The sequence below is a fragment of the Heterodontus francisci genome, chromosome 49 (assembly GCF_036365525.1).
Source record: "Heterodontus francisci isolate sHetFra1 chromosome 49, sHetFra1.hap1, whole genome shotgun sequence".
In the NCBI taxonomy this organism is placed as follows: Eukaryota; Metazoa; Chordata; class Chondrichthyes; order Heterodontiformes; family Heterodontidae; genus Heterodontus; species Heterodontus francisci.
In genome coordinates, this window is record NC_090419.1 from 13,751,288 (window position 1) to 13,777,831 (window position 26,544).

At 51.4% G+C, this 26,544-nt stretch overlaps 2 protein-coding genes across 4 annotated transcripts in view; one reads left to right on the forward strand and one right to left on the reverse strand.

Moving 5' to 3' along the window:
• Positions 1 to 961: 961 nt before the first annotated feature.
• LOC137358235 (transmembrane and coiled-coil domains protein 1-like) lies at positions 962 to 13,359 on the forward strand. Of its 3 annotated transcripts, XM_068024124.1 has the most exons (4): positions 962 to 1,117; positions 3,027 to 3,868; positions 4,808 to 4,943; positions 11,222 to 13,359. In XM_068024124.1, exons 1-4 carry the CDS (start codon positions 1,073 to 1,075, stop codon positions 11,528 to 11,530), a joined length of 1,332 nt encoding a protein of 443 aa, XP_067880225.1. In that variant the 5' UTR covers positions 962 to 1,072; the 3' UTR covers positions 11,531 to 13,359. The 3 variants fall into 3 exon arrangements, with proteins under 3 accessions (XP_067880225.1, XP_067880224.1, XP_067880226.1); XM_068024123.1 differs by lacking the exon at positions 962 to 1,117 and having other exon boundaries at positions 2,952 to 3,868; XM_068024125.1 differs by lacking the exons at positions 962 to 1,117; positions 11,222 to 13,359 and adding an exon at positions 10,484 to 11,211 and having other exon boundaries at positions 2,952 to 3,868.
• A 1,082-nt stretch (positions 13,360 to 14,441) lies between these two features.
• nprl3 (NPR3-like, GATOR1 complex subunit) overlaps positions 14,442 to 26,544 on the reverse strand; it is a 17,469-nt gene continuing 5,366 nt past the window's right edge. Inside the window, 11 exon segments of the mRNA XM_068024341.1 lie at positions 14,442 to 16,858; positions 17,454 to 17,646; positions 18,157 to 18,346; positions 18,814 to 18,943; positions 20,150 to 20,165; positions 20,168 to 20,255; positions 21,034 to 21,190; positions 21,984 to 22,121; positions 22,812 to 22,891; positions 23,846 to 23,998; positions 25,419 to 25,493. Of these exon segments, the coding sequence (XP_067880442.1) occupies positions 16,693 to 16,858; positions 17,454 to 17,646; positions 18,157 to 18,346; positions 18,814 to 18,943; positions 20,150 to 20,165; positions 20,168 to 20,255; positions 21,034 to 21,190; positions 21,984 to 22,121; positions 22,812 to 22,891; positions 23,846 to 23,998; positions 25,419 to 25,493 (1,386 nt within the window). The 3' untranslated portion in view covers positions 14,442 to 16,692.

Here is a 26,544-nt window from a genome sequence, read left to right on the forward strand (position 1 = left end):
AGTCTGGCCTCCGAGTGCCTGTAGACAGGTCACTGGGATCTTTCAGCACAGTTATTTTCAAGTGGCGTTGAGAATTAATTTGGCAGGCTTTTGTTCAAAGACAGGAGACAAGGTGAGTTGACACAGTGGACTTCTCAGGGGCTTTTCCGAGAGGTGCTGGAAAGCTGAGCTGGGTTGTGGTTTTTTCTCTCCTTGGACATTCACTCCCTTTTTATCCCCAGTTCAACCCCCAACTCAGAACAATTCAAAAGGGAAATCGACAACAGGAGGTCAACCTTTTGACCTCCATCGATCTAGACCTGTCACTTCTTTGTAAACAACTTCTCCAAGTGTCCAAAGTTCTCTGCTGTTTATTGAGCTGGAAGTCACATGGTTTCCCGGAAAGGCTTGTTGTTGTTGTCGTTGGAAGTCAGGTGGTTTCCCGGAAAGGCTTGTTGTTGTTGCCGTTGGAAGTCAGGTGGTTTCCCGGAAAGGCTTGTTGTTGTTGTCGTTGGAAGTCAGGTGGTTTCCCGGAAAGGCTTGTTTTCCTCACAAGACCACTCAGTGCCCCTTTAAAAAAAAAAATTTCCAGGGGAGGGACTGTTTTCTCAAAGTCAAGTGACCTTTACAGGACCCCCTTTGAAAACCCCAAGGTTTAACAATTCTTCAATCTTTCAAAAGTGAATCCTCAAAAAAATACATTTCACAAAACGCAGAGGCACTTTCTCTACATCACTATAACAATACAGCAAACTCCTCTGGGGAAAGAGGAGCTCGGTGAACAGTATTGTTTCTGTGTAACTTTTAACCACATCTTAAAATACTTGCAAAAGCCGTGGGGAAACAGCACAGTGCAGTGGGTGCCGAAACCACAGATACACAAACAGCCCCACAAGCACACACAGTAACAGAGGAGAGGAAATGATGCAGCTGAGGAGATGTGCTCAGTTGATCCCGCAGCCTCATACAGCAGGTAAGAGCGCTCAGCAGGCGACTTCCTCGCCTGTTCCGAGGCAACAAGGCTGGCAGAACCTAATCCGCAAAAAAAATAAAGGATTAATTTTCATGTAGGGGGTCACGGGCAGCTGGCAGTATGGTGCATCGGTTAAGCCTGAGGAGGAGACACCAGAATGTCAAGGTACACAGCTACTGTATCACAAACCCGTCATCATTTTAAAGACCCCTATCAGCCCTGAACCTTCTCTTTTCCAGAGAAAAGAGCCTCAGCCTGTTCAGTCTTTCCTGATAGTCATAACCTTTTTATTGCACCTTTGCAAGTGCCTCTACGTCCTTTTTATAATATGGAGACCGGAACCGTGCATAGTGCTCCAGGTGTGGTCTAAACGAGGTATATGGAGACTGGAACTGTGCACAGTGCTCCGAGTGTGGTCTAACCGAGGTATATGGAGACCGGAACTGTGCACAGTGATCCGAGTGTGGTCTAACCGAGGGATATGGAGACTGCAACTGTACACAGTGCTCCAAGTGTGGTCTAAACGAGGTATATGGAGACTGGAACTGTGCACAGTGCTCCGAGTGTGGTCTAACCGAGGTATATGGAGACCGGAACTGTGCACAGTGATCCGAGTGTGGTCTAACCGAGGTATATGGAGACCGGAACTGTGCACAGTGCTCCAAGTGTGGGTCTAACTGAGGGATATGGAGACCGGAACTGTGCACAGTGCTCTAAGTGTGGTCTAACCGAGGGATATGGAGACTGGAACTGTGCACAGTGCTCCGAGTGTGGTCTAACCGAGGGATATGGAGACCGGAACTGTGCACAGTGATCCGAGTGTGGTCTAACCGAGGTTATGGAGACCGGAACTGTGCACAGTGCTCCGAGTGTGGTCTAACCGAGGGATATGGAGACCGGAACTGTGCACAGTGATCCGAGTGTGGTCTAACCGAGGGATATGGAGACTGAAACTGTACACAGTGCTCCAAGTGTGGTCTAAACGAGGTATATGGAGACCGGAACTGTGCACAGTGCTCCAAGTGTGGGTCTAACCGAGGGATATGGAGACTGGAACTGTGCACAGTGCTCCGTGTGGTCTAACCGAGGGATATGGAGACTGGAACTGTACACAGTGCTCCATGTGTGGTCTAACCGAGGGATATGGAGACTGGAACTGTGCACAGTGCTCCGTGTGGTCTAACCGAGGGATATGGAGACTGGAACTGTGCACAGTGCTCTAAGTGTGGTCTAACCAAGGTTCCACACAAGTTTAACAAAACTCTCTGCTTTTCAATTCTATCCATCTGGAAATGAAACCCTGTGCTCAGTTTGGCCTTTTTTTGGGGGCGGAATTTTGGCCTCCATCACGACTTTCATTGATTTGTGTATCTGTCTGCCCGATCCCTTTGCTCTGCTAACCCAGTTAGAATCTTATTGTCCAGACCACATGTGAGCTAGATTCAAAACGTTCACAGTTGAATAGGTGTGTCAGGTGGGGATGACTTAATACTCTTCGCCTTCCCAGGACCCTTCCACGCGTTTGGGCGCTTTTAAATCGCCCCTGCACGTGCTATTTGCCTGACGTAAAAAAACGTTTCCTGCATTAAGTACCCTTGAAATGTGGTCGCTGCTGGTAATCAGCAAAGCGCTTTGGGATGTCCATGAACACACTCTCTACAGACCTCGGCGAGGGGCACGGGGAGGTCTGAAAAACAAGCCAGCGACCTTTCAGGCCAATGCTTCCTGTTTACTGCTGGTTTCGCTGAATGACGGAACTGAGTGTGGTTTTGATGGTTTGCCCTTGGTTGTCAAAACCTCGAGTACTCCCGCAGACCGTGCCCGCTGAGCTGAATGAGTGAACTCGCTGTGACCTTTGGCTGTCTCCTCTCCCATTGTCCAAAACCAAAGAAAAAAAAAAATTAAACATCCGATGTTCTCTTGTTGTAATTTACTAGGGGGGGGGCGGCGGGTGTGGTTTTTTTTCAGAGGCTCCGATTATAACAGTATAACGCTGAATTTAATAGAAATGAAACAGGCCAAAATTTATTTTTCTCCCTCTCGGGGGTTGTTTTTTTTTTGGTGTGCGTTCCAGGCTGAGTTGTCGGACGTGGCCAGTTCATTGCCGTCGGCCAGCCCGCTCAACCGCAGCTCGGAGGGGAGCCCCAATGTGCCGTCTCGCGACTTGCAGGAGTTGGCCGTCGTGCAGCGCCTGAAGAGCGAGCAGCTGTTGCTGCAGCGGAAGGTCCTGAAGATCGCCGAGCAGATCCGGGTGCAGCAGACCAGCCGCAACGCAAACGTGTCCGAGTACCTGCGCCTCATCTCCAGCACCGACCGCACCCAGGCCTTTCGCCTCAAGCAGGCCTTCGAGAGGAAGAACCAGTACTTGGCCTCCATTATCGCACAGCTCCAGCGGAAACTGCAGCACTACGTGAACAAGCAGCAGCAGCTGGACACCGAAGTCAACCTCCTGCAGGCAAAGGACCCCCCGCCGTTTGCAATCCAGCAGCTCCAGACCATAAGGAAGAACTCCTTGGATTACGGGCCGGAGCTCAGCTCCCTGATTCTCAGCGAATCCACTTTGTCCAGGTCGCACCTGCTGCCAACTCAGCTGGAAGCGCAAGCCGCCGATTTGTCAGCCTTCAACACTATGCAGCAAGAGGCATCCCAACAGCCGGGAATAATAGACGATCAGTACTCTGTGATCACCACCTACTCCGAGGAGCTGCAGGACCTAATAGGACTTAATTTCGAGGATCCAACAACCAGGATCAACTGGCTTGAGCAGCAAAACATGGGCTATCTGTCCGTACTTGAGGAGCTAACCGATATAAAGGAAACCCAATTAAATTTGGAGCTAAACTTTAAAAACATTGCAGAACAGTACAATCAGGATTACACAGTGTTTGAAGAGTCATTGCAGGAAGAGAAATACAGGTACGTGCCTGCTTTCCCTCCACCAGTTCACGCCCCCGCTTCTCCCGAAGGAACCTGGGGTCCATGCAGGTCGGTCATGCCCGCCCTGCAGCTCTTGGCCAACATGCCATTCTCTTGGGCGCCAGTCCAAACTGCGGGTCTTGCCAGACTAGTTACGACTGCAGAAGGCGTCCTCTTGTCATCCCTTGGTGTCTTGATGTCTTTCCCACTCATCGCCCCCCCACCCACCCCCCCCTGCTTTACTGACCCTGAGCCACGATGGGCGCTCCGTCTGAGCTATCCCCCGCTCGTGCTTTCTCACTTGCAGAACTCCCCTGTATCACACCACCACCCCTCCCCACCCCCACCAACTCACTCCTCCCTGCGCCCTCGCTGTGTTTGAGAGCGAGAGGAGGTAAGAAATAGGAGCAGACGGTGGCTATTCGGCCCCTCCAGCCCACGTCCACCATTCGATAAGATCACGGCTGATCTTCTACCGTAACCCCCGCTTTGCTGCCCTTTCTCTCGATTCCCTCCGCGGCCAAAAATCTACCGATCTCAGCCTCGAATACGATGGAGCATCTCCAGCCCCCTGGGGTAGAGAATAGATCCTTCCTTTGGCAAGGAGACCAAAGCTATGCACAGTACTCCAGCCCTGTACCATTGTGGCAACTCGTAAACTCCAACCCCCCACTTTGCGATAAAGGCCAACATATCATTTGCCTTCCACATTGCATAAGTCACTTGGAAAGGCTGTCGACGATAATAAATGGGGCCAAATTTGTCCCTTGACAAAGACAGTTGTTGTCCAGGGAACATAGCAAATGCTTGGCTGACTGAATAACAGCCCTCTCAAGTTCCTAATATCCTTCAAGGGAACGTTGAGCTGCCCAGTTTCTTTGACGGAGTATCCCGTACCTGTATGCAATGCTGAGATGATTAATGTTTTGTTTATTTTAGGACAAACCAACTGCAGGCCCAACTGAACGACCTGATAGACCTTCACCAGAATGAGGTTCTAAACCTGAAGAGTGAGCTGGCCAGCCTGGAGGAGAAGATAGCCTACCAATCGTACGAAAGCAGCAGGGACATATGGGTCAGTATGAGCAGGAGGCCGTGATGGGTTAGGAATGAGGCTGGGAACATGTGCCCCGCTGGCAGTCACACGCGCCCCCCCCCCCACCCCCGGTCTGCACCGTGACCGACCACTGGACACCCCCGAAGCACTTTACAGCCAATGAAGTAATTGTTTTTTTGAAGTGTAGTCACTCTTGTCGCACTGTGGAGCAGCCGCGATGCTGAGGACGTCGTGGATAGCACGTTGAGTGAGGTGGTCACATGACAGGTAATGGCTGCACAGGCAGAAAAGGGATGGGTGACCACCAGACGGAGTCGTAGGTGCAGGCAGGTAGTGCAGGAGTCCCCTGTGGCCATCCCCCTCTCAAACAGATATACCGCTTTGGATACTGTTGGGGGGGAATGACCTCCCAGGGGAAAGCAGCAACAGCCAAGTTCGTGGCACCAGGGAGGGCTCTGCTGCACAGCAGGGGAGGAAAAGGGGTGGAAGAGCTATAGAGATAGGGGATTCTATCGTAAGGGGTGCAGATTGGCGTTTCTGTGGCCGCAAACGAGACTCCAGGAGGGTATGCTGCCTCCCTGGTGCAAGGGTCAAGGATGTCTCTGAGCGGCTGCAGGACATTCTGAAAGGGGAAGGTGAGCAGCCAGAGGTCGTGGTCCATATTGGTACTAACGACATAGGCAGGAAAAGAGATGAGGTCCTGCAAAGTGAATATAGGGAGTTAGGCAGAAGGTTAAAAAGCAGGACCTCCAGGGTTGTAATCTCAGGATTACCCTGTGCCACGTGCTAGTGAGGGTAGGAATAGGAGGATAAGGCAAATGAATGCGTGGCTCAAGAGCTGGTGTAGGCGGGAGGGCTTCAGCTACTTGGACCAGTGGGATCTCTTCTGGTGCAGAGGTGACCGGTACAAGAAGGACGGGTTGCATCTAAACTGGAAGGGGACCAATATCCTTGCGGGGAGGTTTGCTAGCACTACTTGAGAGGGTTTAAACTAATCTTGCAGGGGGGTGGGACCCAAAGTAGTGGTCTCTCCGATGAGATAGTTGAGGCAAATGAGGTTAAAGCAAGCAAGTCCAGTAGGCAGGCCGGGCAGGGGCAGGACAGGGAGCGTGGAAGGTCTGGTAGGCTAATCTGCATTTACTTTAATGCAAGAAGCCCTACAGGTAAGGCAGATGAACTCAGAGCATGGATCGGTACATGGGATTGTGATATTATAGCTATTACGGAAACGTGGTTGAGGGATGGGCAGGACTGGCAGCTCAATGTTCCGGGGTACTGATCTTTCCTGCGTGGCAGAGATGAAGGTAAGAGAGGAGGGGGAGTTGCACTATTGATTAGGGAGGACATCACGGCAGTACTTAGAGAGGATATCCCGGGGGGGAACATCCAGCGAGGCCATATGGGTAGAACTTAGAAATAAGAAAGGGGTGATCACTTTGATGGGATTATACTATAAGTCCCCCAATAGTCAGAGGGAAGTGGAGGAGCATATATGTAGGGAAATCACAGATAGGTGTAGGAATTATAGGGTTGGAATAATAGGTGATTTTAACTTCCCTAATATTGACTGGGACTGCCTTAGTGCTAAGGGATCAGATGGGGAAGAATTTGTTAAGTGCGTCCAGGATAGTTTTCTGAAGCAGTATGTGGATGGCCCTACCAGAGAAGGGGCTACACTCGACCGCCTCTTAGGAAATGAGGCTGGGCAGGTGGTTGATGTGTCAGTGAGGGAGCACTTTGGGACCAGTGACCATAACTCTATTAGCTTCAAGATAGTTATGGAAAAGGATAGGTCTGGTGCTCAGGTTGAAGTCCTAAATTGGGGGAAGACTAATTTCGATGGCATCAGACAGGAACTCTCAAAAAGTTGATTAGGAGAGGCTGTTTACAGGTAAAGGGACATCTGGCAAGTGGGAGGCTTTTAAAAGTGAGATAGGAAGGGTTCAGGGCCGGCATGTTCCTGTTAAATGGAAGGGCAAGGCTGGCAAGTTTAGGGAACCTTGGTTGACGAGGGATATTGAGGGTCTGGTCAGGACAAAGAAGGAGGCATATGTCAGGTATAGGCAGCTGGGATCGAGGGAGTGCCTCGAGGAGTATAAGGGATGTAGGAGTACACTTAAGGAAATTAGGAGGGCGAAAAGGGGCCATGAGATTTCATTGGCAGATAAGATAAAGGAGGATCCTAAAAGATTCTATAAGTATATTAAGAGTAAAAGGGTAGCTAGGGAGAGAGTAGGTCCCCTTAAGGATCAGTGTGGCAATCTATGTGTGGAGCCATGGGAGATGGGTGAGGTCTTAAATGAATATTTCTCATCCTTATTTACCGTGGAGGTGGTCATGGAAGCTAGTGAGTTCAAGGGAGGGAACAGCGATATCCTGGAGCATATCAACATTACAAAGGAGGAGGTGTTGGAGGTTTTGAGGTGGATAAATCCCCAGGGCCTGACCAGGTGTATCCTAGGATCCTAAGGGAAGCAAGGGAGGAGATTGCTGGGGCCCTGGCAGAGATTTTTGTGTCATCGTTAGCCACGGGTGAGGTACCAGAAGACTGGAGGAGAGCTAATGTTGTGCCTTTATTTAAGAAGGGCAGCAGGGATAAGCCAGGGAACTACAGGCCGGTGAGCCTTACATCAGTGGTGGGAAAGTTATTGGAAGGGATTCTGAGAGACAGGATTTATATACATCTGGAAAGGCATGGTCTGATTAGGGATAGTCAGCATTGCTTTGTGTGTGGGAAATCATGTCTCACGAATTTGATTGAGTTTTTCGAGGAGGTGACCAAGAGGACTGACGAGGGCAGGGCGATGGACCTTGTCTACATGGACTTTAGCAAGGCCTTTGACAAGGTCCCGCATGTTAGGCTGGTCCAGAAGGTTCGAACACATGGTATCCAGGGTGAGCTAGCAAATTGGATACAAAATTGGCTTGGTGATAGGAGGCAAAGGGTGGTAGTGGAGGGTTGTTTTTTAGATTGGAGGCCGGTGACCAGTGGTGTGCCGCAGGGATCGGTGCTGGGCCCTCTGTTGTTTGTCATATATATTAATGACTCGGATGTGAATGTAAGAGGCATGATTAGTAAGTTTGCAGATGACACCAAAATTGGTGGTATAGTTGTCAGTGAAGAAGGTTGTCTAAGATTACAACAGGACATAGATAAACTGGGAAAGTGGGCAAGGGAGTGGCAAATGGAATTTAATGCAGACAAGTGTGAAGTGATGCATTTTGGGAAGTTAAACCAGGACAGGACATATACAGTGAATGGCAGTGGCCAGGGGAGTATTGTTGAACAGAGAGACCTTGGGGTGCAAGTACATAGTTCCCTGAAAGTGGCAACACAGGTAGACAGGGTGGTGAAGAAATCGTATGGCATGCTTGCCTTCATCGGCCGAGGCATTGAGTACAAGAGTTTTTTATTTAGAGATACAGCACTGAAACAGGCCCTTCGGCCCACCAAGTCTGTGCCGACCAACAACCACCCATTTAAACTAACCCTACAGTAATCCCATACTCCCTACCTACACTAGGGGCAATTTACAAGACAATTTACCTATCACCTGCAAGTCTTTGGCTGTGGGATGTCATGTTACAGTTGTACGTACCGTTGGTTCGGCCGCATTTGGAGTACTGTGTGCAGTTCTGGTCGCCACACTACAGGAAAGATGTGATTCAGCTGGAGAGGGTGCAGAAAAGATTCACAAGGATGTTGCCTGGTTTGGAGGGCTTGAGTTATGAAGAGAGATTGGATAAGCTGGGTCTGTTTTCCCTGGAGCGAAGAAGGCTGAGAGGGGACGTGATAGAGGTATATAAAATGATGAGAGGCATAGATAGGGTAGATAGCCAGAGTCTGTTTCCCACGGTAGGGGTGACTAAAACTAGAGGGCATGGATTTAAGGTGAGAGGGAGGAGGTTTAAAGGGGATCAAAGGGGTAAATTTTTCACACAAAGAATAGTGGGTATCTGGAATGAGCTGCCTGAGGAGGTGGTGGAGGCAGGAACAGTAGCAACATTTAAGAGGCATGTGGACAGGTACTTGAATGAGCAAGGCATAGAGGGATATGGAATTAATGCAGAGAAGACTCCACTCACGAATGGAGTCCAAAGCTAGGGGCCGTAAATAAAAGACAGTCAACAGTAAATCCAAATCGGGAACTCAAGAAAGACTTCTTCGCCCAGTGGCGTGATGAGAATATGGAACTCGCCAACACAGAGAATGGTTGAGGCCTGTAACTAAATTCTCCTTAAATGCATCTGTACCAAACATGAGGGAGAAAGGCACAGAAGGATATGCCGATGGGAGGCGGCTCATGTGGACAATACACGCACCAGCATAGACCAGTTTAAAATAAACAGGAGCAGGAGGAGGCCACTCGGCCCCTCAAGCCTGCTCCACCATCCAACACGATCATGGATAATCTTCTACCCCTCGTATCCTAAAATCTATCGATCTCCGTCTTGAATATACTCCACGACAGAGCATCCACAGTTCTCTGGGGTTGACAATTCCAAAGATTCACAACCCTCCGAGTGAAGAAATTTCTCCTCATCTCAGTGCGAATTGGCCGACCCCTTATCCTGAGATTGTGACCCCGTGTTCTGGATTCCCCAGCCGGGGGGAGGGGGGGAAATTAACCAAGCCTCAAACCATGCTAAATATGTTATCTCCAAACCCACGAGCCCTAATTTTGTGTAATAACTTTGTGTGAAACCTTACCGAATGTTTTTTGAAAATCCAAATATACTACATCCACTGGCACCCCCTTATCCACCCTACTAGTTACATTCTCCACAAACTCTCAATATTTGTCAGACACAATTTCCTTTTCATAAATCCATGTTGACTCTGCTTAATCATATTAAGCAACATGCCCTGTTACCACATCCCCAAATAATAGATTATAGCATTTCCCTTACTACTGACGTTTGACTAGCTGGCCTGTAATTCCCTGCTTCTCTCTCTGTCTCTCTCCTTTCTTAAATAACAGGGTTGCATTTGCCCCCTTCCAATCAATGGGGGTTGTTCCAGTATCTAGGACATTTCAGAAGATCAAAAAATAATGCATCTAGTCTCTGGGGCCACCTCTTTGAATACCCCAGGATGCAGGCTATCAGGTCCAGGGAATTTGTCAACTTTTAGTCTCATTAATTTCTCCACACTATTTCTTTAATAATATTTACTTCTTTAAGTTCCCCACCATTTCCGGGATGTTTTTCGTGTCTTCTACCATGAAGACTGTTATGATCCTGTAGTTTTTTTTTTCTGGGAAGATTGCACTGTGCCTTTAAGGCTGGAAAAGGAGCACTGCTTTAAGGCAACAAGCTCCAGAGACCGAGTCAAAGAATGCATTCTCGTTGCCCCTGGATACAGCCACTCAGAGACTGTGATTCAAAGAGTGCATTCTGGTTGCCCTGGGATACAGTCACTCAGAGACTGAAGATCGAGAGATACATTGTTGCCGATTGACATTTGAGACATAGTTAAACAGATACACAGATGCATATACTGAAGGAAAAGAGAACTCTCTCTCGGTTTACTTAAACCCTATTTATTATACTCTCAGAATTCTGATGTCAAGCCAGATTAATTTCTTAAAAGAAAATAACCAAATTCGTTTAACTACTGAACTGTAATTGCTGAAATTCATCGCTGGAAAAGAAGAGCTTCAATTCAACTGCCAAATTAGACTACGGACTGTTCTGCTGTTGAAGAACCCTTTTTTCCCCCCCATCGGACGGCTGTGAGGACTTCAAGCAACCTTGGACTGTTCCACATTGGAAGATTTCACTTTGGCAGGAGCGTAAATATGCAAGGGACACTAATGTCTCTATTTTGAGTGTTGTTTATATCTTAGTAGTGTTTAAGAATTTCATTTATCCAATTAAACAGTTAATCCGTTGATCTAAAGACACCTGGTTTGGTTAGCCTGATTTGGGGGTTAATAGATGGTACAATTCGGCTGGTCTTTCTTTAACTTGGAAAGTTTAAAATGATATGTTTGGCTATCTGTGAAGGGACGGGACTGAATCAACGGTGCATTCCTCCCACCACAATCAGATTTGTATATTTTGATTGGGGGCTTTGACTGGAGCGGTCGGTCGTAACAAGACCAAGTATTTGTTTAATGTCTCTTGCTGCCCATTGCAATTTCTCCTGTCTGTGTCTCTAATGGACCCACACTTACCTTCTACAGGTATGTAAAAAGGAAGAGATTAGCAGCACGTTTACAATCAGTTGGGCCGAATGGCCCCCGTTTCTGTGCTGTAAATTCTGTGTAATGTCTACGTTGTCTGTCAAACAGGAGGTGTTGGAGAATTTCCAGACCAAGATGACGAGGCTGGAGCAACAGCAGCAGATGGCTCAGGGGGAGATCCTGGACCACGTCAACACGAGAAAGCTGCTGGGCAAGATGATGAACCTCCTCCTCATCGTCTTTGCCGTCGTCCTGATGCTGATGTCCACCATATCCGCCCTGGTCCTCCCTTTCATCAAGACCCGGGCAAGGACCATTACCACCGGCGCGGTTATCTTTCTATTGATCGCCATGTGGCAGAACTGGGAGTTCTTCAGCGTGTTTTCTGCACGGCGGATGTTCTACCGTTGGCGCTAAAGCCAGGGAGTCTAGTGGTTGGAGATGCGGATCGCCGTGAGCAGCACCAGAACAATCTCCCTTGAACCGATAGCAATCTGGACACAACAGCAGCAGCAGCACAGCCAGTCAACTGTGCGGCACAGAACCCTGGAAACCCCCAGCACCGAAGGAGGCCCTTTGGCTCCACCTGTCTGTGCCGGCTACAAAAAGAGCCATCCCCAGCCGAATCCCGCTATCCGGCTGTTGGTCCGTAGCCCGTTTGATATGCACTTGAAGTGCCGTAACCCAATACCTTTTAAACACAAATTAGGGTTTCTGCCTCTGCGACCCTTTCAGGCACGAGTTGCAGACCCACGCCTCCCTCCAGGTGAAAGATATCTCCTCAATTCCCCTCCAGTGCTTCTACTAATTACTTTAAATGTTTATTTCACCTTTTCTTTAAAAAAAAAGGAAAATAGATGCTCCCTCACCACTCTTACCAAGGCTCTTCAATTTAGTACACCTCGATTAAATCTCCCCTCTGTTCCAAAGAAAACAACCCCAGCCTATCCAATCTTTCCTCATGGCTAACAAATTCTCCATCCTCGTAACTCTCCTGCACCCTCTCGCTTAATGCAATCACGTCCTTCTTGTAATGCAGCCACCAGAACTGTGTGCAGTACTCGAGCTGCAGTCTAACTAGTGTTTTACACAGTCCCGAGCGTGTCCACCCTTGCTCTTATATTCTAGGCCTTGGGCTGATCAAGGAAGCTATTTTGTATTCCTTCCTAACTATCTTGTCTATCTGTCCTGCCACCCTCAGGGATCTGTGGACATGACAACAGCCCAACTGAAACCCACTGGAAACAGCCTTCCAGTCACTCAATATACTCGACGTCCTTTACCCTTTGCTGCCTGCCCTTTTGGATTCAACTCGCCACTTTCCCTGGGATCCCAATGGGCTTTTTACCTTTCTGAGCTGTGCGCCGTCTGGGACCTTGTCAAAAGCCCTGCTAAAATCCAGGTGGACCACATCAAAGGAGCTACGCTCATCAACCCTCTTTGTTTACCTCCTCAAAAAATTATTCAATCAAGTTAGCCGGATACGACCTGCCTTTAACAAATCCATGCTGACTATCCTTGATTAATCCGTGCCTTTCAAAATGACAATTAAGACGGTCTTTCAGAGTTTTTTTTCCCCCCCAATGATTAGTCTTTTCAGCTGACTGGCCTATAATTACTCTCTATTCCTTTCTCCCTTTTTACACAATGATACGATGACATTCGCAATCCTTCAGTCCAACACCTTGCCTAGAGCCAAGAGAGGACTGGAAAATCATGGTCAGAGCCTCTGCTATTTCCTCCCTTGTTTCTCTTAACAGCCTGGGATACATTTCATCTGAGCCTGGTGACTTGTCCACTTTCAAAGATGCTAAACCCCTTAACATTTCTCCTCTCATTCTGCTTCCCCCATCCAATATTGCACACTCCTCCTCAACTACAATGTCTGCATCTCTTTTGTGAGGACCGGCACTGAGCATTCATAGACGTGGCTTTCTCAGCAAGGGCGGACGGGGCCTCCCGCACCACTTGCCGGCCAACGGCAAAATGACGAGGCTTGGCAGCAGGCAACATGCCCACTCCAGCCCTGGAGAAGGATCCTTATTTTGGGGGCAGGTGCGGAAGAGAAACGTTTATGTAAACGTAAAGAAATTCTGGCCTTTTTCTTCTGCAATTTGGTTTAACGCTCCCCTCTTGCCCAAAAGTCCAGCACCTTGAACTGCGGCTGGATTGTCATCAAAAAGAATGTGGGAACATGGGTCCGAGCCAAGTGTGAGAAATGGTCCACACAATGCCAAATAAATGACTTAATCAATACTGAATCCTGGACTCGTATGTTGTTGAATTAGATTTTACACACACACACACACACACACACACACACAAAGAAAACCGACACTGAAACTTCTGGTCTATATATTGGGCAGCGCCCACCACCTGCTGAACTGTTCAGAGAATGCTCGACTGTTTGATTGACAATGAAAAGGATTTACGGCCGTGGGTTTCGATAACGCCCAAGGGCTTTAAATACCTAACAACAGACACCCGAGAGTGAGTTACAGACTGGAATCTAATCGAGGGGTTCGGGGGGTTTATATATAGAATAACAGATACCCGGGAGTGAGTTACAGACTGGAATCTAATCGAGGGGTTCGAGTGAGTTTATATATAGATTAACAGATACCCCCTTGAACCCCTCGATCAGATTCCAGTCTGTAACTCACCCCCGGGTATCTGTTATTCTATATATAAACCCCCTTGAACCGCTCGATTAGATTCCAGTCTGTAACTCACCCCCGGGTATCTGTTATTCTATATATAAACCCCCTTGAACCGCTCGATTAGATTCCAGTCTGTAACTCACTCCCGGGTATCTGTTATTCTATATATAAACCCCCTTGAACCACTCGATTAGATTCCAGTCTGTAACTCACTCCCGGGTATCTGTTATTCTATATATAAACCCCCTTGAACCGCTCGATTAGATTCCAGTCTGTAACTCACCCCCGGGTATCTGTTATTCTATATATAAACCCCCTTGAACCGCTCGATTAGATTCCAGTCTGTAACTCACTCCCGGGTATCTGTTATTCTATATATAAACCCCCTTGAACCAGTCGATTAGATTCCAGTCTGTACCTCACCCCCGGGTATCTGTTATTCTATATATAAACCCCCTTGAACCGCTCGATTAGATTCCAGTCTGTAACTCACCCCCGGGTATCTGTTATTCTATATATAAACCCCCTTGAACCGCTCGATTAGATTCCAGTCTGTAACTCACTCCCGGGTATCTGTTATTCTATATATAAACCCCCTTGAACCGCTCGATTAGATTCCAGTCTGTAACTCACCCCCTCACCAGTAATGGACGTTGCTCGCAATTAAACAAACAAAAAAAAAGAGAACCCCATTTCGGCAGGCTCAGAAAAGGAGACTTGCGGGTTTTAGGGCTCGAGGGAGGAAAAATCACGACACACGCTGAACCACTTAAAACCTCATCGCGACTTAAAATCCATTTAATTTGGAGGCACAAAGTTAATCCCCAGCCCAGGTAACAGTGGTGGCAAACAGAACACCAAAGGAATTTCGTGTCACCTCACTTGCCACTTTGTTGGCTGCAGGGGATCTGGGTTCGTACAGTCCGAAGCTCACTCCGCCCCAGGAGCCTTGCAGGTCGTCCGGCAGCTGGTCAGTCCCGGACTCCATCCGCACCCAATTCCGCAGAAGCGGAGGATCAACAGTCGCCTGCTTTTCCACCCCACCGATCCTTCACGAGGTATCGACCGGCCAAGTGGTCGTGGGGGTTCAGCAGCATCGACGGTTCCTGACATACAAGTGATTGCCAGGTCCCCGACATGTGCAATTTCCATCCAATCACCTCATTCGCGATTGAATTGGTTACAGCGCAGAAGGCAGCTATTCGGCACATCGTTCTCCTGCTGGCTCGCTGCAGGGGCGACTCATCTAATCCCAATCCGTTGCCTTTTCCACAGAGCCCTGCAAATTCTTCCTCGTTGGGAACCGTTTCTCCCCATCTATTCTGTCTCGACCCCTCATGCTTTTGAACACCCCTAACAAGTCTCCTCTCAATCTTCTCTTCTCCCAGGCGAACAGCCCCAGCCTCTCCAATCTATCCGTGTAACTGAAGTCCCTCATCCCTGGAACCATCCTCATCAAACTTTTCTGCACCCTCTCTAAAGCCTTCCGAAAGAGCGGTGCCCGAATCGGACACAATACTATAGTTGAGGCCATAACCAGTGTTTTATAAAAGTTCATCCTAATTTCCTTGCTTTTGTACTCTATGCCTCTACTTACAAACCACTTGTCTCATCTGCAAATTTTGAAATTGTGTCCTGCACACCCAAGTCTAGGTTATTAAATAAAGATCAAGAAAAGTAGGGGTCTTAGTGCAGATTCCTGGAAAACTCCATTGTGTTCCTTGCCCTACCTTTTGCCTTTGTGGGAACATTGCTCAGCCACACTTGAACCATCTCCTCTTTAACAGGCAGCCCATTGTCGCGCTACAGTTTTGCCTGCCAGTCTTCGATTCCCGATTTACCTGGGCCAGATCTGTTCTCACCCCCACTGAAACTGGCCCTGCCTCAATTAAGCATTTTCACTCCGGATTGCTCCTTGTCCTTTCCCATAACTAACCCTAAACCTCATATTATTATGATCACTGTCTCCTAAAGTGTTCCCCGAATGACACTTGATCCACCTGACCCACCTGATTTCCCCAGAACCAGATTCAGCAATACCTCCGCCGTCACTGGGCTGGGGAAACAAAACAGATCCAAGAAAAATCTCCTGAGCCTGCTATGTGAACTAAAGTCCCCCACTCCATCGTTTTTGCATCTCTAATTTCCTTGCTAATTTTCTCCTCTATATCTTTCCCACTAGTTGCTGGCCTATAAAATGCACCTCTATTGTTTGAGCTCTAACCAAATAGATTCTGTCCTTAATCCCTCTCGGACATCCTCTCTCTCTCCAGCTCTGTAATATTCTCCCTAATCAGTACTGCCACCCCTCCTCCTTTCTTTCCTTCCCCTGTTTTTTTTTGCATCCAGGAATATTTAGTACCCAGACCTGCCCTGTTTTGAGGCAGAGTCTGGAGACTGCGACCTTTGAGGTGCTGCTTGCTGGTCACCTTCCTGGCTACCAAACCCTCATCCCTCTTTCTACCGATGTGGACCACAACCTCTGGCTGGTTACGCACCTCCCTCAGGGTGCTCTGCAGCCGCTCAGTGACCTCCTTGACCAGGGAGGCAACAGACGATCCTGCATTCGCGCCCCCGGCTGCAGAAATGCCTGTCCGTTCCCTGAACAACAGAACCCACCCCCCCAGCACTATTGCTTTCCTGATCTTCCTCCTGCCCACCCCCCACCCTGCACAGCTGAGCCGCCCACGGTGCTGCAGACTTGGCCTCTGGCTGTACTCCCCAGCAGAACTGTCACTCTCGCCAGCATTCAGAACTGACTGACTGTTGGAGAGCGAGATGCAGCAAAGTTCAAGGAGAATTAAAACAAAAGAGGGGGGGGGGGAGGGGAAAAAAACCACAAAAACGGTTCAGAATATTATTGGGGTGGCGGATGGTTTTCACCGACCGGAGTCCCTTGGTTATTTTTTTTAAAAATCATCACACAAAGGGAGACTGAAAGACTGAAATGATGGGGTCTTCGTGGTTTCGAACTACCAGCACGCTGTGGAACTTGTCGATCAGCATCAGAAGCACCGAGCGACGCATGTTCTCGTTGTACATGATCTCCTCCAAGTGATGGCAGCCACGAAAATAATGCAAGAGTCTGGAAAGGAGAGAGAGAGAGAGAGAGAGACACACACACACACAGAGTGAGAGAGACAGACAGGGCTTTTACGTGCGAATGAGAAAGAGCAAGAAGGGAAAGAATGTGTGGGGCGCGGGGGGTGGGTGTGGGGAGACGGAGTGCGGGGGAGAGAATGTGAATGAGGGATACAGAGTGAGTGAGTAAAAGTGGAGGGAATGTGAGAGGGGGGGACAAAGTGCGCGTGCGTCTATGGGAAGGAGGGGGAGGGAGTTTGCGGCGGGGGTGGGAAGGGTGGGGGCAAGCGCGAAAGGGGCTTTCAATTGTCAGTTTGTAAATCAGCCGGCGAGTGCCGGCAGGATGTTCGACTAGGTGGGGCATCGCACCGAGCACATTCACGTTCCCCCCCCCCCCCCCCCACTCCCGTCCTGCACTTTTCATCAGAGGTCACCAGACAACGATCACGTGGTTGAATGTGGGAGGTGGGTGGGGGGGGGGGGGGGGGGGGGCACAGAGAAGATACTTCCCCTGGTGTTCGGGGGTGGGGGGGGGGGGGCGCCGAGACCCACTGGGGATCGGTGCAATCAGTAACCCGAGAGCTGCGCCCGGCACCTACTTTGCAAGCATCCGCAGGTCCTCCGGGTTCTGGGCAGCCGGAACGTTCTGGATCACTTTCCTCTCGTGCTCGGACAAGCTGGCCAGCAGGTTCTCGGTCATGCGTTTGTTCAACGGCGAGTCACCGCCGGGAAGCAGCTCGGCGCTGGAGTTGTCCATGCTCGGACTGGTCAGGGTCATATCATCGCTACTGGCTGCGGAAGGACAGGAGAGTGAGTGTGTGCGAATGCGAGAGAGAGAGAGAGAGAGAGAGAGAGGCGGAGAGGTTTAGGGAGGGAATTCCAGAGCTTAGGGCAGCTGAAGGCATGGCGGCCAATGGGGGAGTGATGGGGAGATGCGTGAGAGGCCGGAATTGGAGGAGCGCAGAGATCTGGGAGGGGGTTACTGAGATGGGGAGGGTGGAGGGACAGGAAGACATGAAGGATTTACGTACGAGGGTGAGTATTTTATTTTGGCCAGGCCAGGAGCAAGTGTAGGTGGGCGAGCACAGTGGGGTGATGGGTGAATGGGACTCGGTGAAAAGTCAGCTTGCTCGTCGTCCGGCACGAGGGGGACGGGCAGGAAACCCCGGCGCAAAAAAAAACCGGCAACGGAACCTGGGATCTCCCTAAACCCAGCAAAAAAAAAAAACGCAGCGCGAGCCCGCTTGCGGGGGGGGGGGCGGAGAATCCCGGCGCAGAATAAACAGCAAGCGACCGACGTACTTGGCGACCCGAAGCTCAGGGCATTGGGGGCGCTGAGGCTTCGCCCGCCGACGCGGGCAGGGAGCAACTTGTCTTCCTCCCGTCCTTCGACGTCCACCTCGCTGGGAGGGACCATCAGGCAGACGTAGGTGTGGAGCTGAATCAGTAGCCGGTGCTGCAACATCCAGATAACCATCTGGACCAGCTGTGCCTGGGGGGGGGGGGCGGGCGGGGAAAAAAAAACAAGATAAGTGGGGTCGGGAGTGGGGGCGGAAAATCAAGTCTGCCTACAATGACACTGCTATCCCCGGCCAGAATGGAGATGACCCCTCGTCAATCACACCCGGAAACCACATAGTTATACTTGGAATGGATTCGATAGGGTAGATGTAGAGAAGATGATTCCACTTGTGGGGGGCAGAACTCGGGGGGCCATCAATATAAGACGGTCACTCATAAATCCAATGGGGAATTCAGGAGAAACTCCTTTCCCCAGAGAGTGGTGAGAATGTGGAACTCGCTCCCACAGGGAGTGGTCGAGGTGAACAGTATCGATGTATTTAAGGTCCCTGTACCATAGGAAGCTGCATCTTTTATGGCTTCAGGACAGCGCTCCCCTCCCCTCCCTCTGTTCCTGACGTTCACAGAAATAGGAAGGACATCCCGCTGAGCTCTTACCTCCTGCACCGGTGGGGCCAATGGGTTCTTGAACTGAGACAGGGAGGTCGGCAGTGAGAACTTGGAGAGCACGGTGAGCAGGTCGTTCCCGGGAAACTGCTGAGAAAAGTGTTCGGCGAGGGGAGAGTATCTGCAACCAACGTACCAAAAGGTGAGGGGGAGAGCGGGGGGGGGGGGGGGGGGGCGGTGCGGTGGCCCCGGGATACACACAGCACTTAGCGCTGACCAGCACCTGGTGTGTTAAACCCACTTAACCCCCACTCCCTCCCCTCCATCTGGAAGCCAGACTGACACATTGTTGTTGCCCGGTGGTGGAAGCCTCATGCCTTACTCTGAAAGAGTTCAGCAGACAGCAAGATTAGCTGGATTCAAGCTGCGCTGACCTCCAAACAAATGACTGACATCCCAGGAAGAAACACTCCCAGGACAGGCACAGCACGGGAGTTAGATACAGAGTAAAGCTCCCTCTGCACTGTACCCCATCAAACACTCCCAGGACAGGTACAGCACGGGGGTTAGATACAGAGTAAAGCTCCCTCTACACTGTCCCCATCAAACACTCCCAGGACAGGTACAGCACAGGGGGTGAGATACAGAGTAAAGCTCCCTCTACACTGTCCCCATAAAACACTCCCAGGACAGGTACAACACAGGGGGTTAGATACAGAGTAAAGCTCCCTCTACACTGTCCCCATTAAACACTCCCCAGGACAGGTACAGCACGGGGTTAGATACAGAGTAAAGCTCCCTCTACACTGTCCCCATTAAACACTCCCCAGGACAGGTACAGCACGGGGGTTAGATACAGAGTAAAGCTCCTTCTACACTGTCCCCATCAAACACTCTCAGGACAGGTACAGCACAGGGGGTGAGATACAGAGTAAAGCTCCTCTACACTGTCCCAAACCCAACAGCACAATCTTTGCATTTCCTTTAACAGTCATAGCTTTGCTTCCCTCTCTTCCTTTGAGTAAAATGATCAATTTTGCGCCAAAGTTAAGGGTGGATTCACGTGAACCCAAGAGCTCGGACGGAAACAATAGGAAATGCCAGCCTTGCCAGTGATGCTGTGCCAACAAGAAATTCGGGAAAGAACACTTCTTTCACAGAAGAGAACCCTTCACCCTGTGTAGTCTGGCCTATGCTACATGGTGCAACTGGTGATGGGCAACACCTATAGTCTTTCACAATGTTACCCACAGTACAATAAGAATTTTATATGTGGATTTCCAGCAGTGGTTTTTCTTCCTCGACCCACCCCCCGAATCTCGGAGTTCCTGCCCCACCTCGGGCCTTTCTCTGTCCAATCCCTCTGGCACCCGGCTCCCTTACTCACATGCAGATATTGGCGTCGGAGAGAGCATATAGAAGTTGTTCTCGCACAATGGGTAAATGACGATGGCTTTACCCCAGTACACCAGGTGAGCGGCCAGCTGGAAGACCTGCGGAGCACAAGACAGAGGAAGATGGGAGGGCGGCGCTATCGGGAGCCTCTTTCCTGACGTCTTGGCCGCGAAGTTCTTTGGGCCGTTCCCCCCCCCCCGGGGAGGCGAAAGGTGCTACAGCAAGGAAAGTCCACTCCGCGGGCAGCACCGTCTAGTGCGAGCGCTCAGAACTGCAGCGCATTCACCGTCTAACCCTCGCTGCGTTGCGTCAAGTTAGAACAAACCCACTTGAAGGACTCGCAGCCTCACTCGAACACGGTCGCCCTGATCGGGCAGCTCGGTCGAGCGGGCCAGGAAGGAGACAAAAAGGAGGCGCCATGCTGTGTCCACTGGAGGGCCGGCCAGCCAGGTTGCCTGTGTCCGGCACTTACTGTTGGCTCCTTCTCCGATGCATTGAGAAAATGGCAGAGACTGCAGATCACATATTATCGGCCATCTCAGAACCCAGGATAGAGCAGTTTCGGTGTGCGCAGTGGATTGTGGGTAATTTGGCCACCATTACTGGCTGATTGCTGCGTCGGGCGACCAATGACTGGAACATTGGTGGTGGGGGGGGGGGGGGGGGGGGGTGTTGCTGAACAATCAAAGGCATGGGGTCATGGGATGACCGCCCACCCCCCCCGCCATTCTCCCACCCCTGGGGATTAAAAAAAAATGGTCCAATCAGAGTTGACATTAAAATGAGAACATGGACACTTCTTTACTGACTGTAGGAACAACACACAGCGTGAATGGGTGGGGAGGGGAGATGGGAGGCTGACACCTCCACTTTTACCTGCAGTAGAGCCAGGTCAGCATCCTGCGCCAGTTGCTGCAGGTTCTTCATGGCTGACGTGGTCTTGATGATCCGCACCAAAGCCGGGGAGCAGTCCACTGGCAACTGGCTGAGCAACGACTTCTCATCGTCCAACAGCAACAGAGCATGGTATGGCCTGTGAGCAGAGAGAGATAAGAGAAGATAGCAGAAGGGCGGGAAGGTAACACCCAGCCTCCCATCTACGTCCGGCAGCCGTAACCCCAGCCACCGTAACCTTTCTGCAGAATTCGAATTACGCAGTGCAGTCGGCCACTCAGCCCATCGTGTGTGTCCTGTGCCGCCTCTTGGAAAGAGCTATCCGATTAGCCCCTCTCCCCTGCTCTTTCCCCCCTACCCCTGCAAATTTTTACCCTTCCAGCATTTCTCCGATTCCCCTTTTGAAAGTTACTATTGAATCTGCTTCCACCGCCCTTTCAGGCAGCGCGTTCCGGATCACAACAACTCACAGCGGTCGAAAACATTCCCCTCCTCTCCCCCTCTGGTTCTTTTCCCGATTATCTTAAATTTGCGTCCCTCTGGTTACCGACCCTCCTGCCGCAGTTTCCCCTTATATACTCATCAAAACCCTTCCTGCTTTTGAACGCCTCCATTAAATCTCCCCTTAGCCTTCTCTGCTGTAAAATGTTTACACCCACATGACCTCCAGCTGCCGTTACAAAAAAGGGAACCCGCTCCACTGCCTGTCTTTCACTTCATCCTGCACCTCTTTGTTCCCTCTCTTTCCACCTCTGCGGGAAGGGGAGCCGCGGCGGGGGTGGGGGGGGAATGGTGGGGTCTCCACAGAAGGTTGGGGAAATTCTCTGATGGTTCAAAGTGGAAGGGCAGCAAGACAGTGAGGGAGCAGAGAAAGAGGATGGTCAATGGCTGCCAAGAGGATGTATGTGGCAATAATGAGTGGCTCTACATACCGGATAGCTTTGAGGCTCCGCTCAATGGCATTAGGAGGGATGTAGTCAGTGCCCACTCGGTGGATTTTGTGAGGGAGGCAGAAGCTGAGTTCCAGCCAGTTGTTGATATGCAGGTGGACCACACCAGTGGTGCAAAGGCTAAAAGAGGACGTCAAGGGGGAGGGTAAGTGTTACAGCAGAGAAAAATCACAAGTCCATTAACCAACAGGCAGCTCGACGTGCAGGCATCTCCCCCCTTCCCCCGCCCCCCCCACTTTCCCAAGGGCTTAGCTTTGGCTCAGCCCATCTCAGAGGGTTGGAGCCCCGCTCGAGGGCCGGGCCCACATAATCCAGGTTGGCACTCCCCAGGGCAGTGCCGCGCTGTCTGAAGGGGGTGGGGTAACGGAGAGAGGAGACGTTAAACCCGAGGCCTCTGCCTGCCCTCTCAGGTGGACGGAGGTGGTCCCACAGCCACCATTTGAAGGAGGCTGTGAAAGGCGTTATAAAAATGCAGGTCTGCCTTTCGGCTGGTTCCGTTCGGGGTTCCACAAATCACAACCCGAGTGAACATTCTTTAAACAATACCGATGGTGTTGGAGGGCGGAGGGGGGGGGGGGGGGAACAGAGGCAGAGGTGATCGACAGGCACGGGCTCGGCCCAGACACCCCATCGACGCTTTCTTTCCAGGACCTGAAAATCTGCCACGGACGCCTCAGGCGAGGCTTAGGAGGGCAGTCATACCGCACCCACCAACTTGTGCCCAGAGAGAATCGCCGTCTTTGGGAGAGAAAGTGGTGGGAAATGGTTTCAAGTTGACGTTCTTTTCTGAAATTTCCACACGAGGCTCACCTGTCAAAGGCTTTCTTCAAATCGGAGGCCAACTTGCACTTGGGCAGGATGTGGATGGAACGGCGACTGGGAGCCATCGCCTGCAAGAGGAATAGGTGTCACAAAAGCGTCTCTGTTTTGTTAAATATATTGTTTAAGGATTCATTTTTGAAAGATTGAAGAAATGTTCAATTTTGGGGTTTTCAAAGAGGGTCATGTAAAGGTCACTTGACTTTGATAAACAGTCCCTGGAAATGTTTTTCTATTTGAAAGGAGGCACCGAGAGGTCGTGAGGAAAACAAGCCTTTCCGGGAAACCACCTGACTCATGGAACAACCACCACAAGCCTTTCTGGGAAACCACCTGACTTCCAGCAACAAGCAGCAGCCTTTTGGGGGAAACCACCTGACTTTCAGCAACAAGCCTTTCGGGAAACCACCTGACTTCCAGCTCACCGCAGAGAGCTTTGGGCACCTGTGGAAGTTGTTTACAAAGAAGTGACAGGTCAAGATTGATGGAGGTCAAAAGGCTGACCTCCTGTTGTCGGTTTCGCTTTTGGACCGTTTTGAGTTGGGGGGGGGGGGGGGGGGGGAGGGGGGGGTCGAACTGTATAAAAAGGGAGAGAACTCCAAGGAAGGAGAGACCACAACCCAGCTCAGCTTTCCAGCACCCCCCTAGAAGACCCTTACCACCCATAAAATACAAAACTTTGCTGAACGCATACAGCGGTGACTGAACTTTACCAACTATTAGAAACAGCAAGTGATTCAAATGGGGTTTGTTACAAAGTGACAAAGAGTGGGCACGTATTCACTGGAAAGGTAGAAGCGTTCTGCCTTTGTGTGGGCAGTCTGCCTGAAATAAAGAGAGTACTTTTAAGGCACTACGACTGGCAACTATGCAAGTGACACTAAAGCAGATGGCTCGTTGCTTTTTTTTGGCCGATATGAGCAACAGAATTGTTTAAACACAGGCGTTTTAAGTAGCGGAGAAGGAGAGGGAGAGGTGGAAAGTAAATGGAAGAGGTTTTCACCGTGGCTGTGAAGGGAACTCACTCTCGGACATGTGGACACCTCATCCTGAATTGCCAGCATCAGCTTGGCCTCGCGGGTCAGGTACTGGCAGCGCTGCTCCTCGTGCTGCAGGACGATGGCGATTCGGCGCGAGAGGTTGTGCATGCAGCCGATCACCGAGGGGTCAGCGTTCGCCTGTCAGCGGCCAAGAAAGACGTGGCGTTAATATCCCGCAAAGGGCGACAGCAAAGCGTGAAAACGTACATGGTCCCCGGCATTGAGAATTTGGAGACCTTTTCTTCATACCAACAGAACTTTTACCTATAAAAGCGTCTTTAACACGGTAAAGTCACCCACGGTGCTTCACGAGAGTGTTATCAAACAAATTTAACCCCGAGCCGCATCAGGAGATATCAGGGATGGGCAACCGAAAGTTCGGTCAAAGAGGTCGGTTTTAAGCAGCGTCTTAATGGAGGGAGAGAGAGAGAGGCGGAGAGGTTTAGGGAGGGAATTCCAGAGCTCAGGGCCCCCAGGCAGCTGAAGGCACGGCCGCCAATGGTGGAGCGATGGGAATCGGGGGATGGTCAAGAGGCCGGAATTGGAGGAGCGCAGAGATCTCGGAGGGTTGTCGGAGGTTACAGAGAGAGGGAGGGTTGTCAGGGCTGGAGGTGGTTACAGAGATAGGGAGGGTTGTCGGGGCCAGAGGAGGTTACAGAGATAGGGAGGGTTGTCGGGCTGGAGGAGGTTACAGAGATAGGGAGGGTTGTCGGGGCTGGAGGAGGTTACAGAGATAGGGAGGGTTGTCGGGGCTGGAGAGGTTACAGAGATAGGGAGGGTGTCGGGGCCGGAGGAGGTTACAGAGATATGGAGGGTTGTAGGGGCTGGAGGAGGTTACAGAGATAGGGAGGGTTGTCGGGGCTGGAGGAGGTTACAGAGATAGGGAGGGTTGTCGGGGCTGGAGGAGGTTACAGAGATAGGGAGGGTTGTCGGGGCTGGAGGAGGTTACAGAGATAGGGAGGGTTGTCGGGGCTGGAGGAGGTTACAGAGATATGGAGGGTTGTAGGGGATTTGAAAATGTGGGTGACAATTTTTAAAATGGAGATGTTTCCAGTGGCTTTTCCTTTCTCAATCTGTGCTCGGAAAGCTGATACCACTAGGACGGCACACTGGCAAAAGGAAGACAATCTCCCGCACGGCAGCAACTGCCAGGCAAAACAAAACTAAACAAAGAAATGGCCATGGGACTCATCGGATCTGCTGCCTCCAAGTCAAACGTGGTTCAGTGGGTCACCTTCTTGCTTCTGCATTCAGGAGGCTGCGGGTTCGAGCCCCATTCGTGACTCGGTAGCCTGGGCCGACGAGGGAGCGCCGTGCTGTCCTCTTGGGCGAGACGTTGAACTGATGCCCGTGGCTTTCGGGCTCAGGCGGGCACCAGAGACCCGGCAGAAAGGAGCTACATTTTTTTTTCCCCCCCCCCCAAAGGAAATCAGCTGTGAAACGGCGCGAGGGGCAGAATAAGGTCAAAAGGCAGCTGGGGGGGGGGGGCGAGAATCCGATCGCAGCTAACCACGCTCAACGGGAGAGGCCCGACTCGGGGAGACGCGGTCTGCCGTACCCGCAAAGCGAACACCACGTTGAACAGAATCATGGTCGGCATCTCCCGCTTCGGAGACGGGTCCAGTTTGGAAACCTGAAAGAGACCACAAGCTGGGTCAAAGAGTGGGCACGATGTAGGGGAGGAAGTCGCACAGTGAAGGAAGGGGTGTTAGCGGGTAGGTGGTGGGGGGGGGGGGGGGATGGGGGCGAGGGGTTTCCTCACCTGGAGCCCGAGGGGCGGCTGCAGCAAGGTCGGGTGGCGACAAAACGGACGTTGTCAATCTTCAGCTCAAACTTCTTCCCGCACATCTCCGACTTGGTCGCCAGGATGGTTGCCAGGATAACGTCGGAGAACCTCAAAGGGTAAAACAAAGAGGAACGCACAAGTGAATAATTGGACTGCGGCGTAGCTTGGTGGCGACGTCCGACTCCGAGTAATTGCCCCTCTCCCCCCCCCCCCCCCCCCACCCCCAACAGCTGAAGACTAATTCGATTGCACGCTCGAAAAACAGGAACAAAACTCGATTGGCATTTCGTTCAATTGCAAGCGACCCCAATTATGGGGGCGGGGGCAGGAGCAGGCGTGCCAGAGAATATTCCGGTCAAACAAGACAACGCGGAGATTGATCCCGACACGTTGCGTGAAAACAGAGAGAGAGAGAGGGGGGGGCGGAGAGGGGGGGGGGCGGAGAGAGGGGGGGGCGGAGAGAGGGGGGGCGGAGAGAGGGGGGGGCGGAGAGAGGGGGGGGGGCGAGAGAGGGGGGGGCGGAGAGAGGGGGGGCGGAGAGAGGGGGGGCGGAGAGAGGGGGGGCGGAGAGAGGGGGGGGGAGAGAGGGGGGGGCGGAGAGAGGGGGGGCGGAGAGAGGGGGGGGCGGAGAGAGGGGGGGGGCGGAGAGAGGGGGGGGCGGAGAGAGGGGGGGGGCGGAGAGAGGGGGGGGGCGGAGAGAGGGGGGGGCGGAGAGAGGGGGGGGCGGAGAGAGGGGGGGGCGGAGAGAGGGGGGGCGGAGAGAGGGGGGGGCGGAGAGAGGGGGGGGCGAGAGAGGGGGGGGCGGAGAGAGGGGGGGGCGGAGAGAGGGGGGGGCGGAGAGAGGGGGGGGCGGAGAGAGGGGGGGGCGGAGAGAGGGGGGGCGGAGAGAGGGGGGGGA

Excerpts from the sequence above, each read along its gene's own strand:
- LOC137358235 (XM_068024123.1), top strand. The coding sequence starts at position 2,961 with ATGAAACAGGCCAAAATTTATTTTTCTCCCTCTCGGGGGTTGTTTTTT. Across the intron at positions 3,869-4,807 it reads TTGCAGGAAGAGAAATACAG|GACAAACCAACTGCAGGCCC; the intron begins GTACGTGCCTGC and ends TGTTTATTTTAG. Across the intron at positions 4,944-11,221 it reads AAAGCAGCAGGGACATATGG|GAGGTGTTGGAGAATTTCCA; the intron begins GTCAGTATGAGC and ends TCTGTCAAACAG.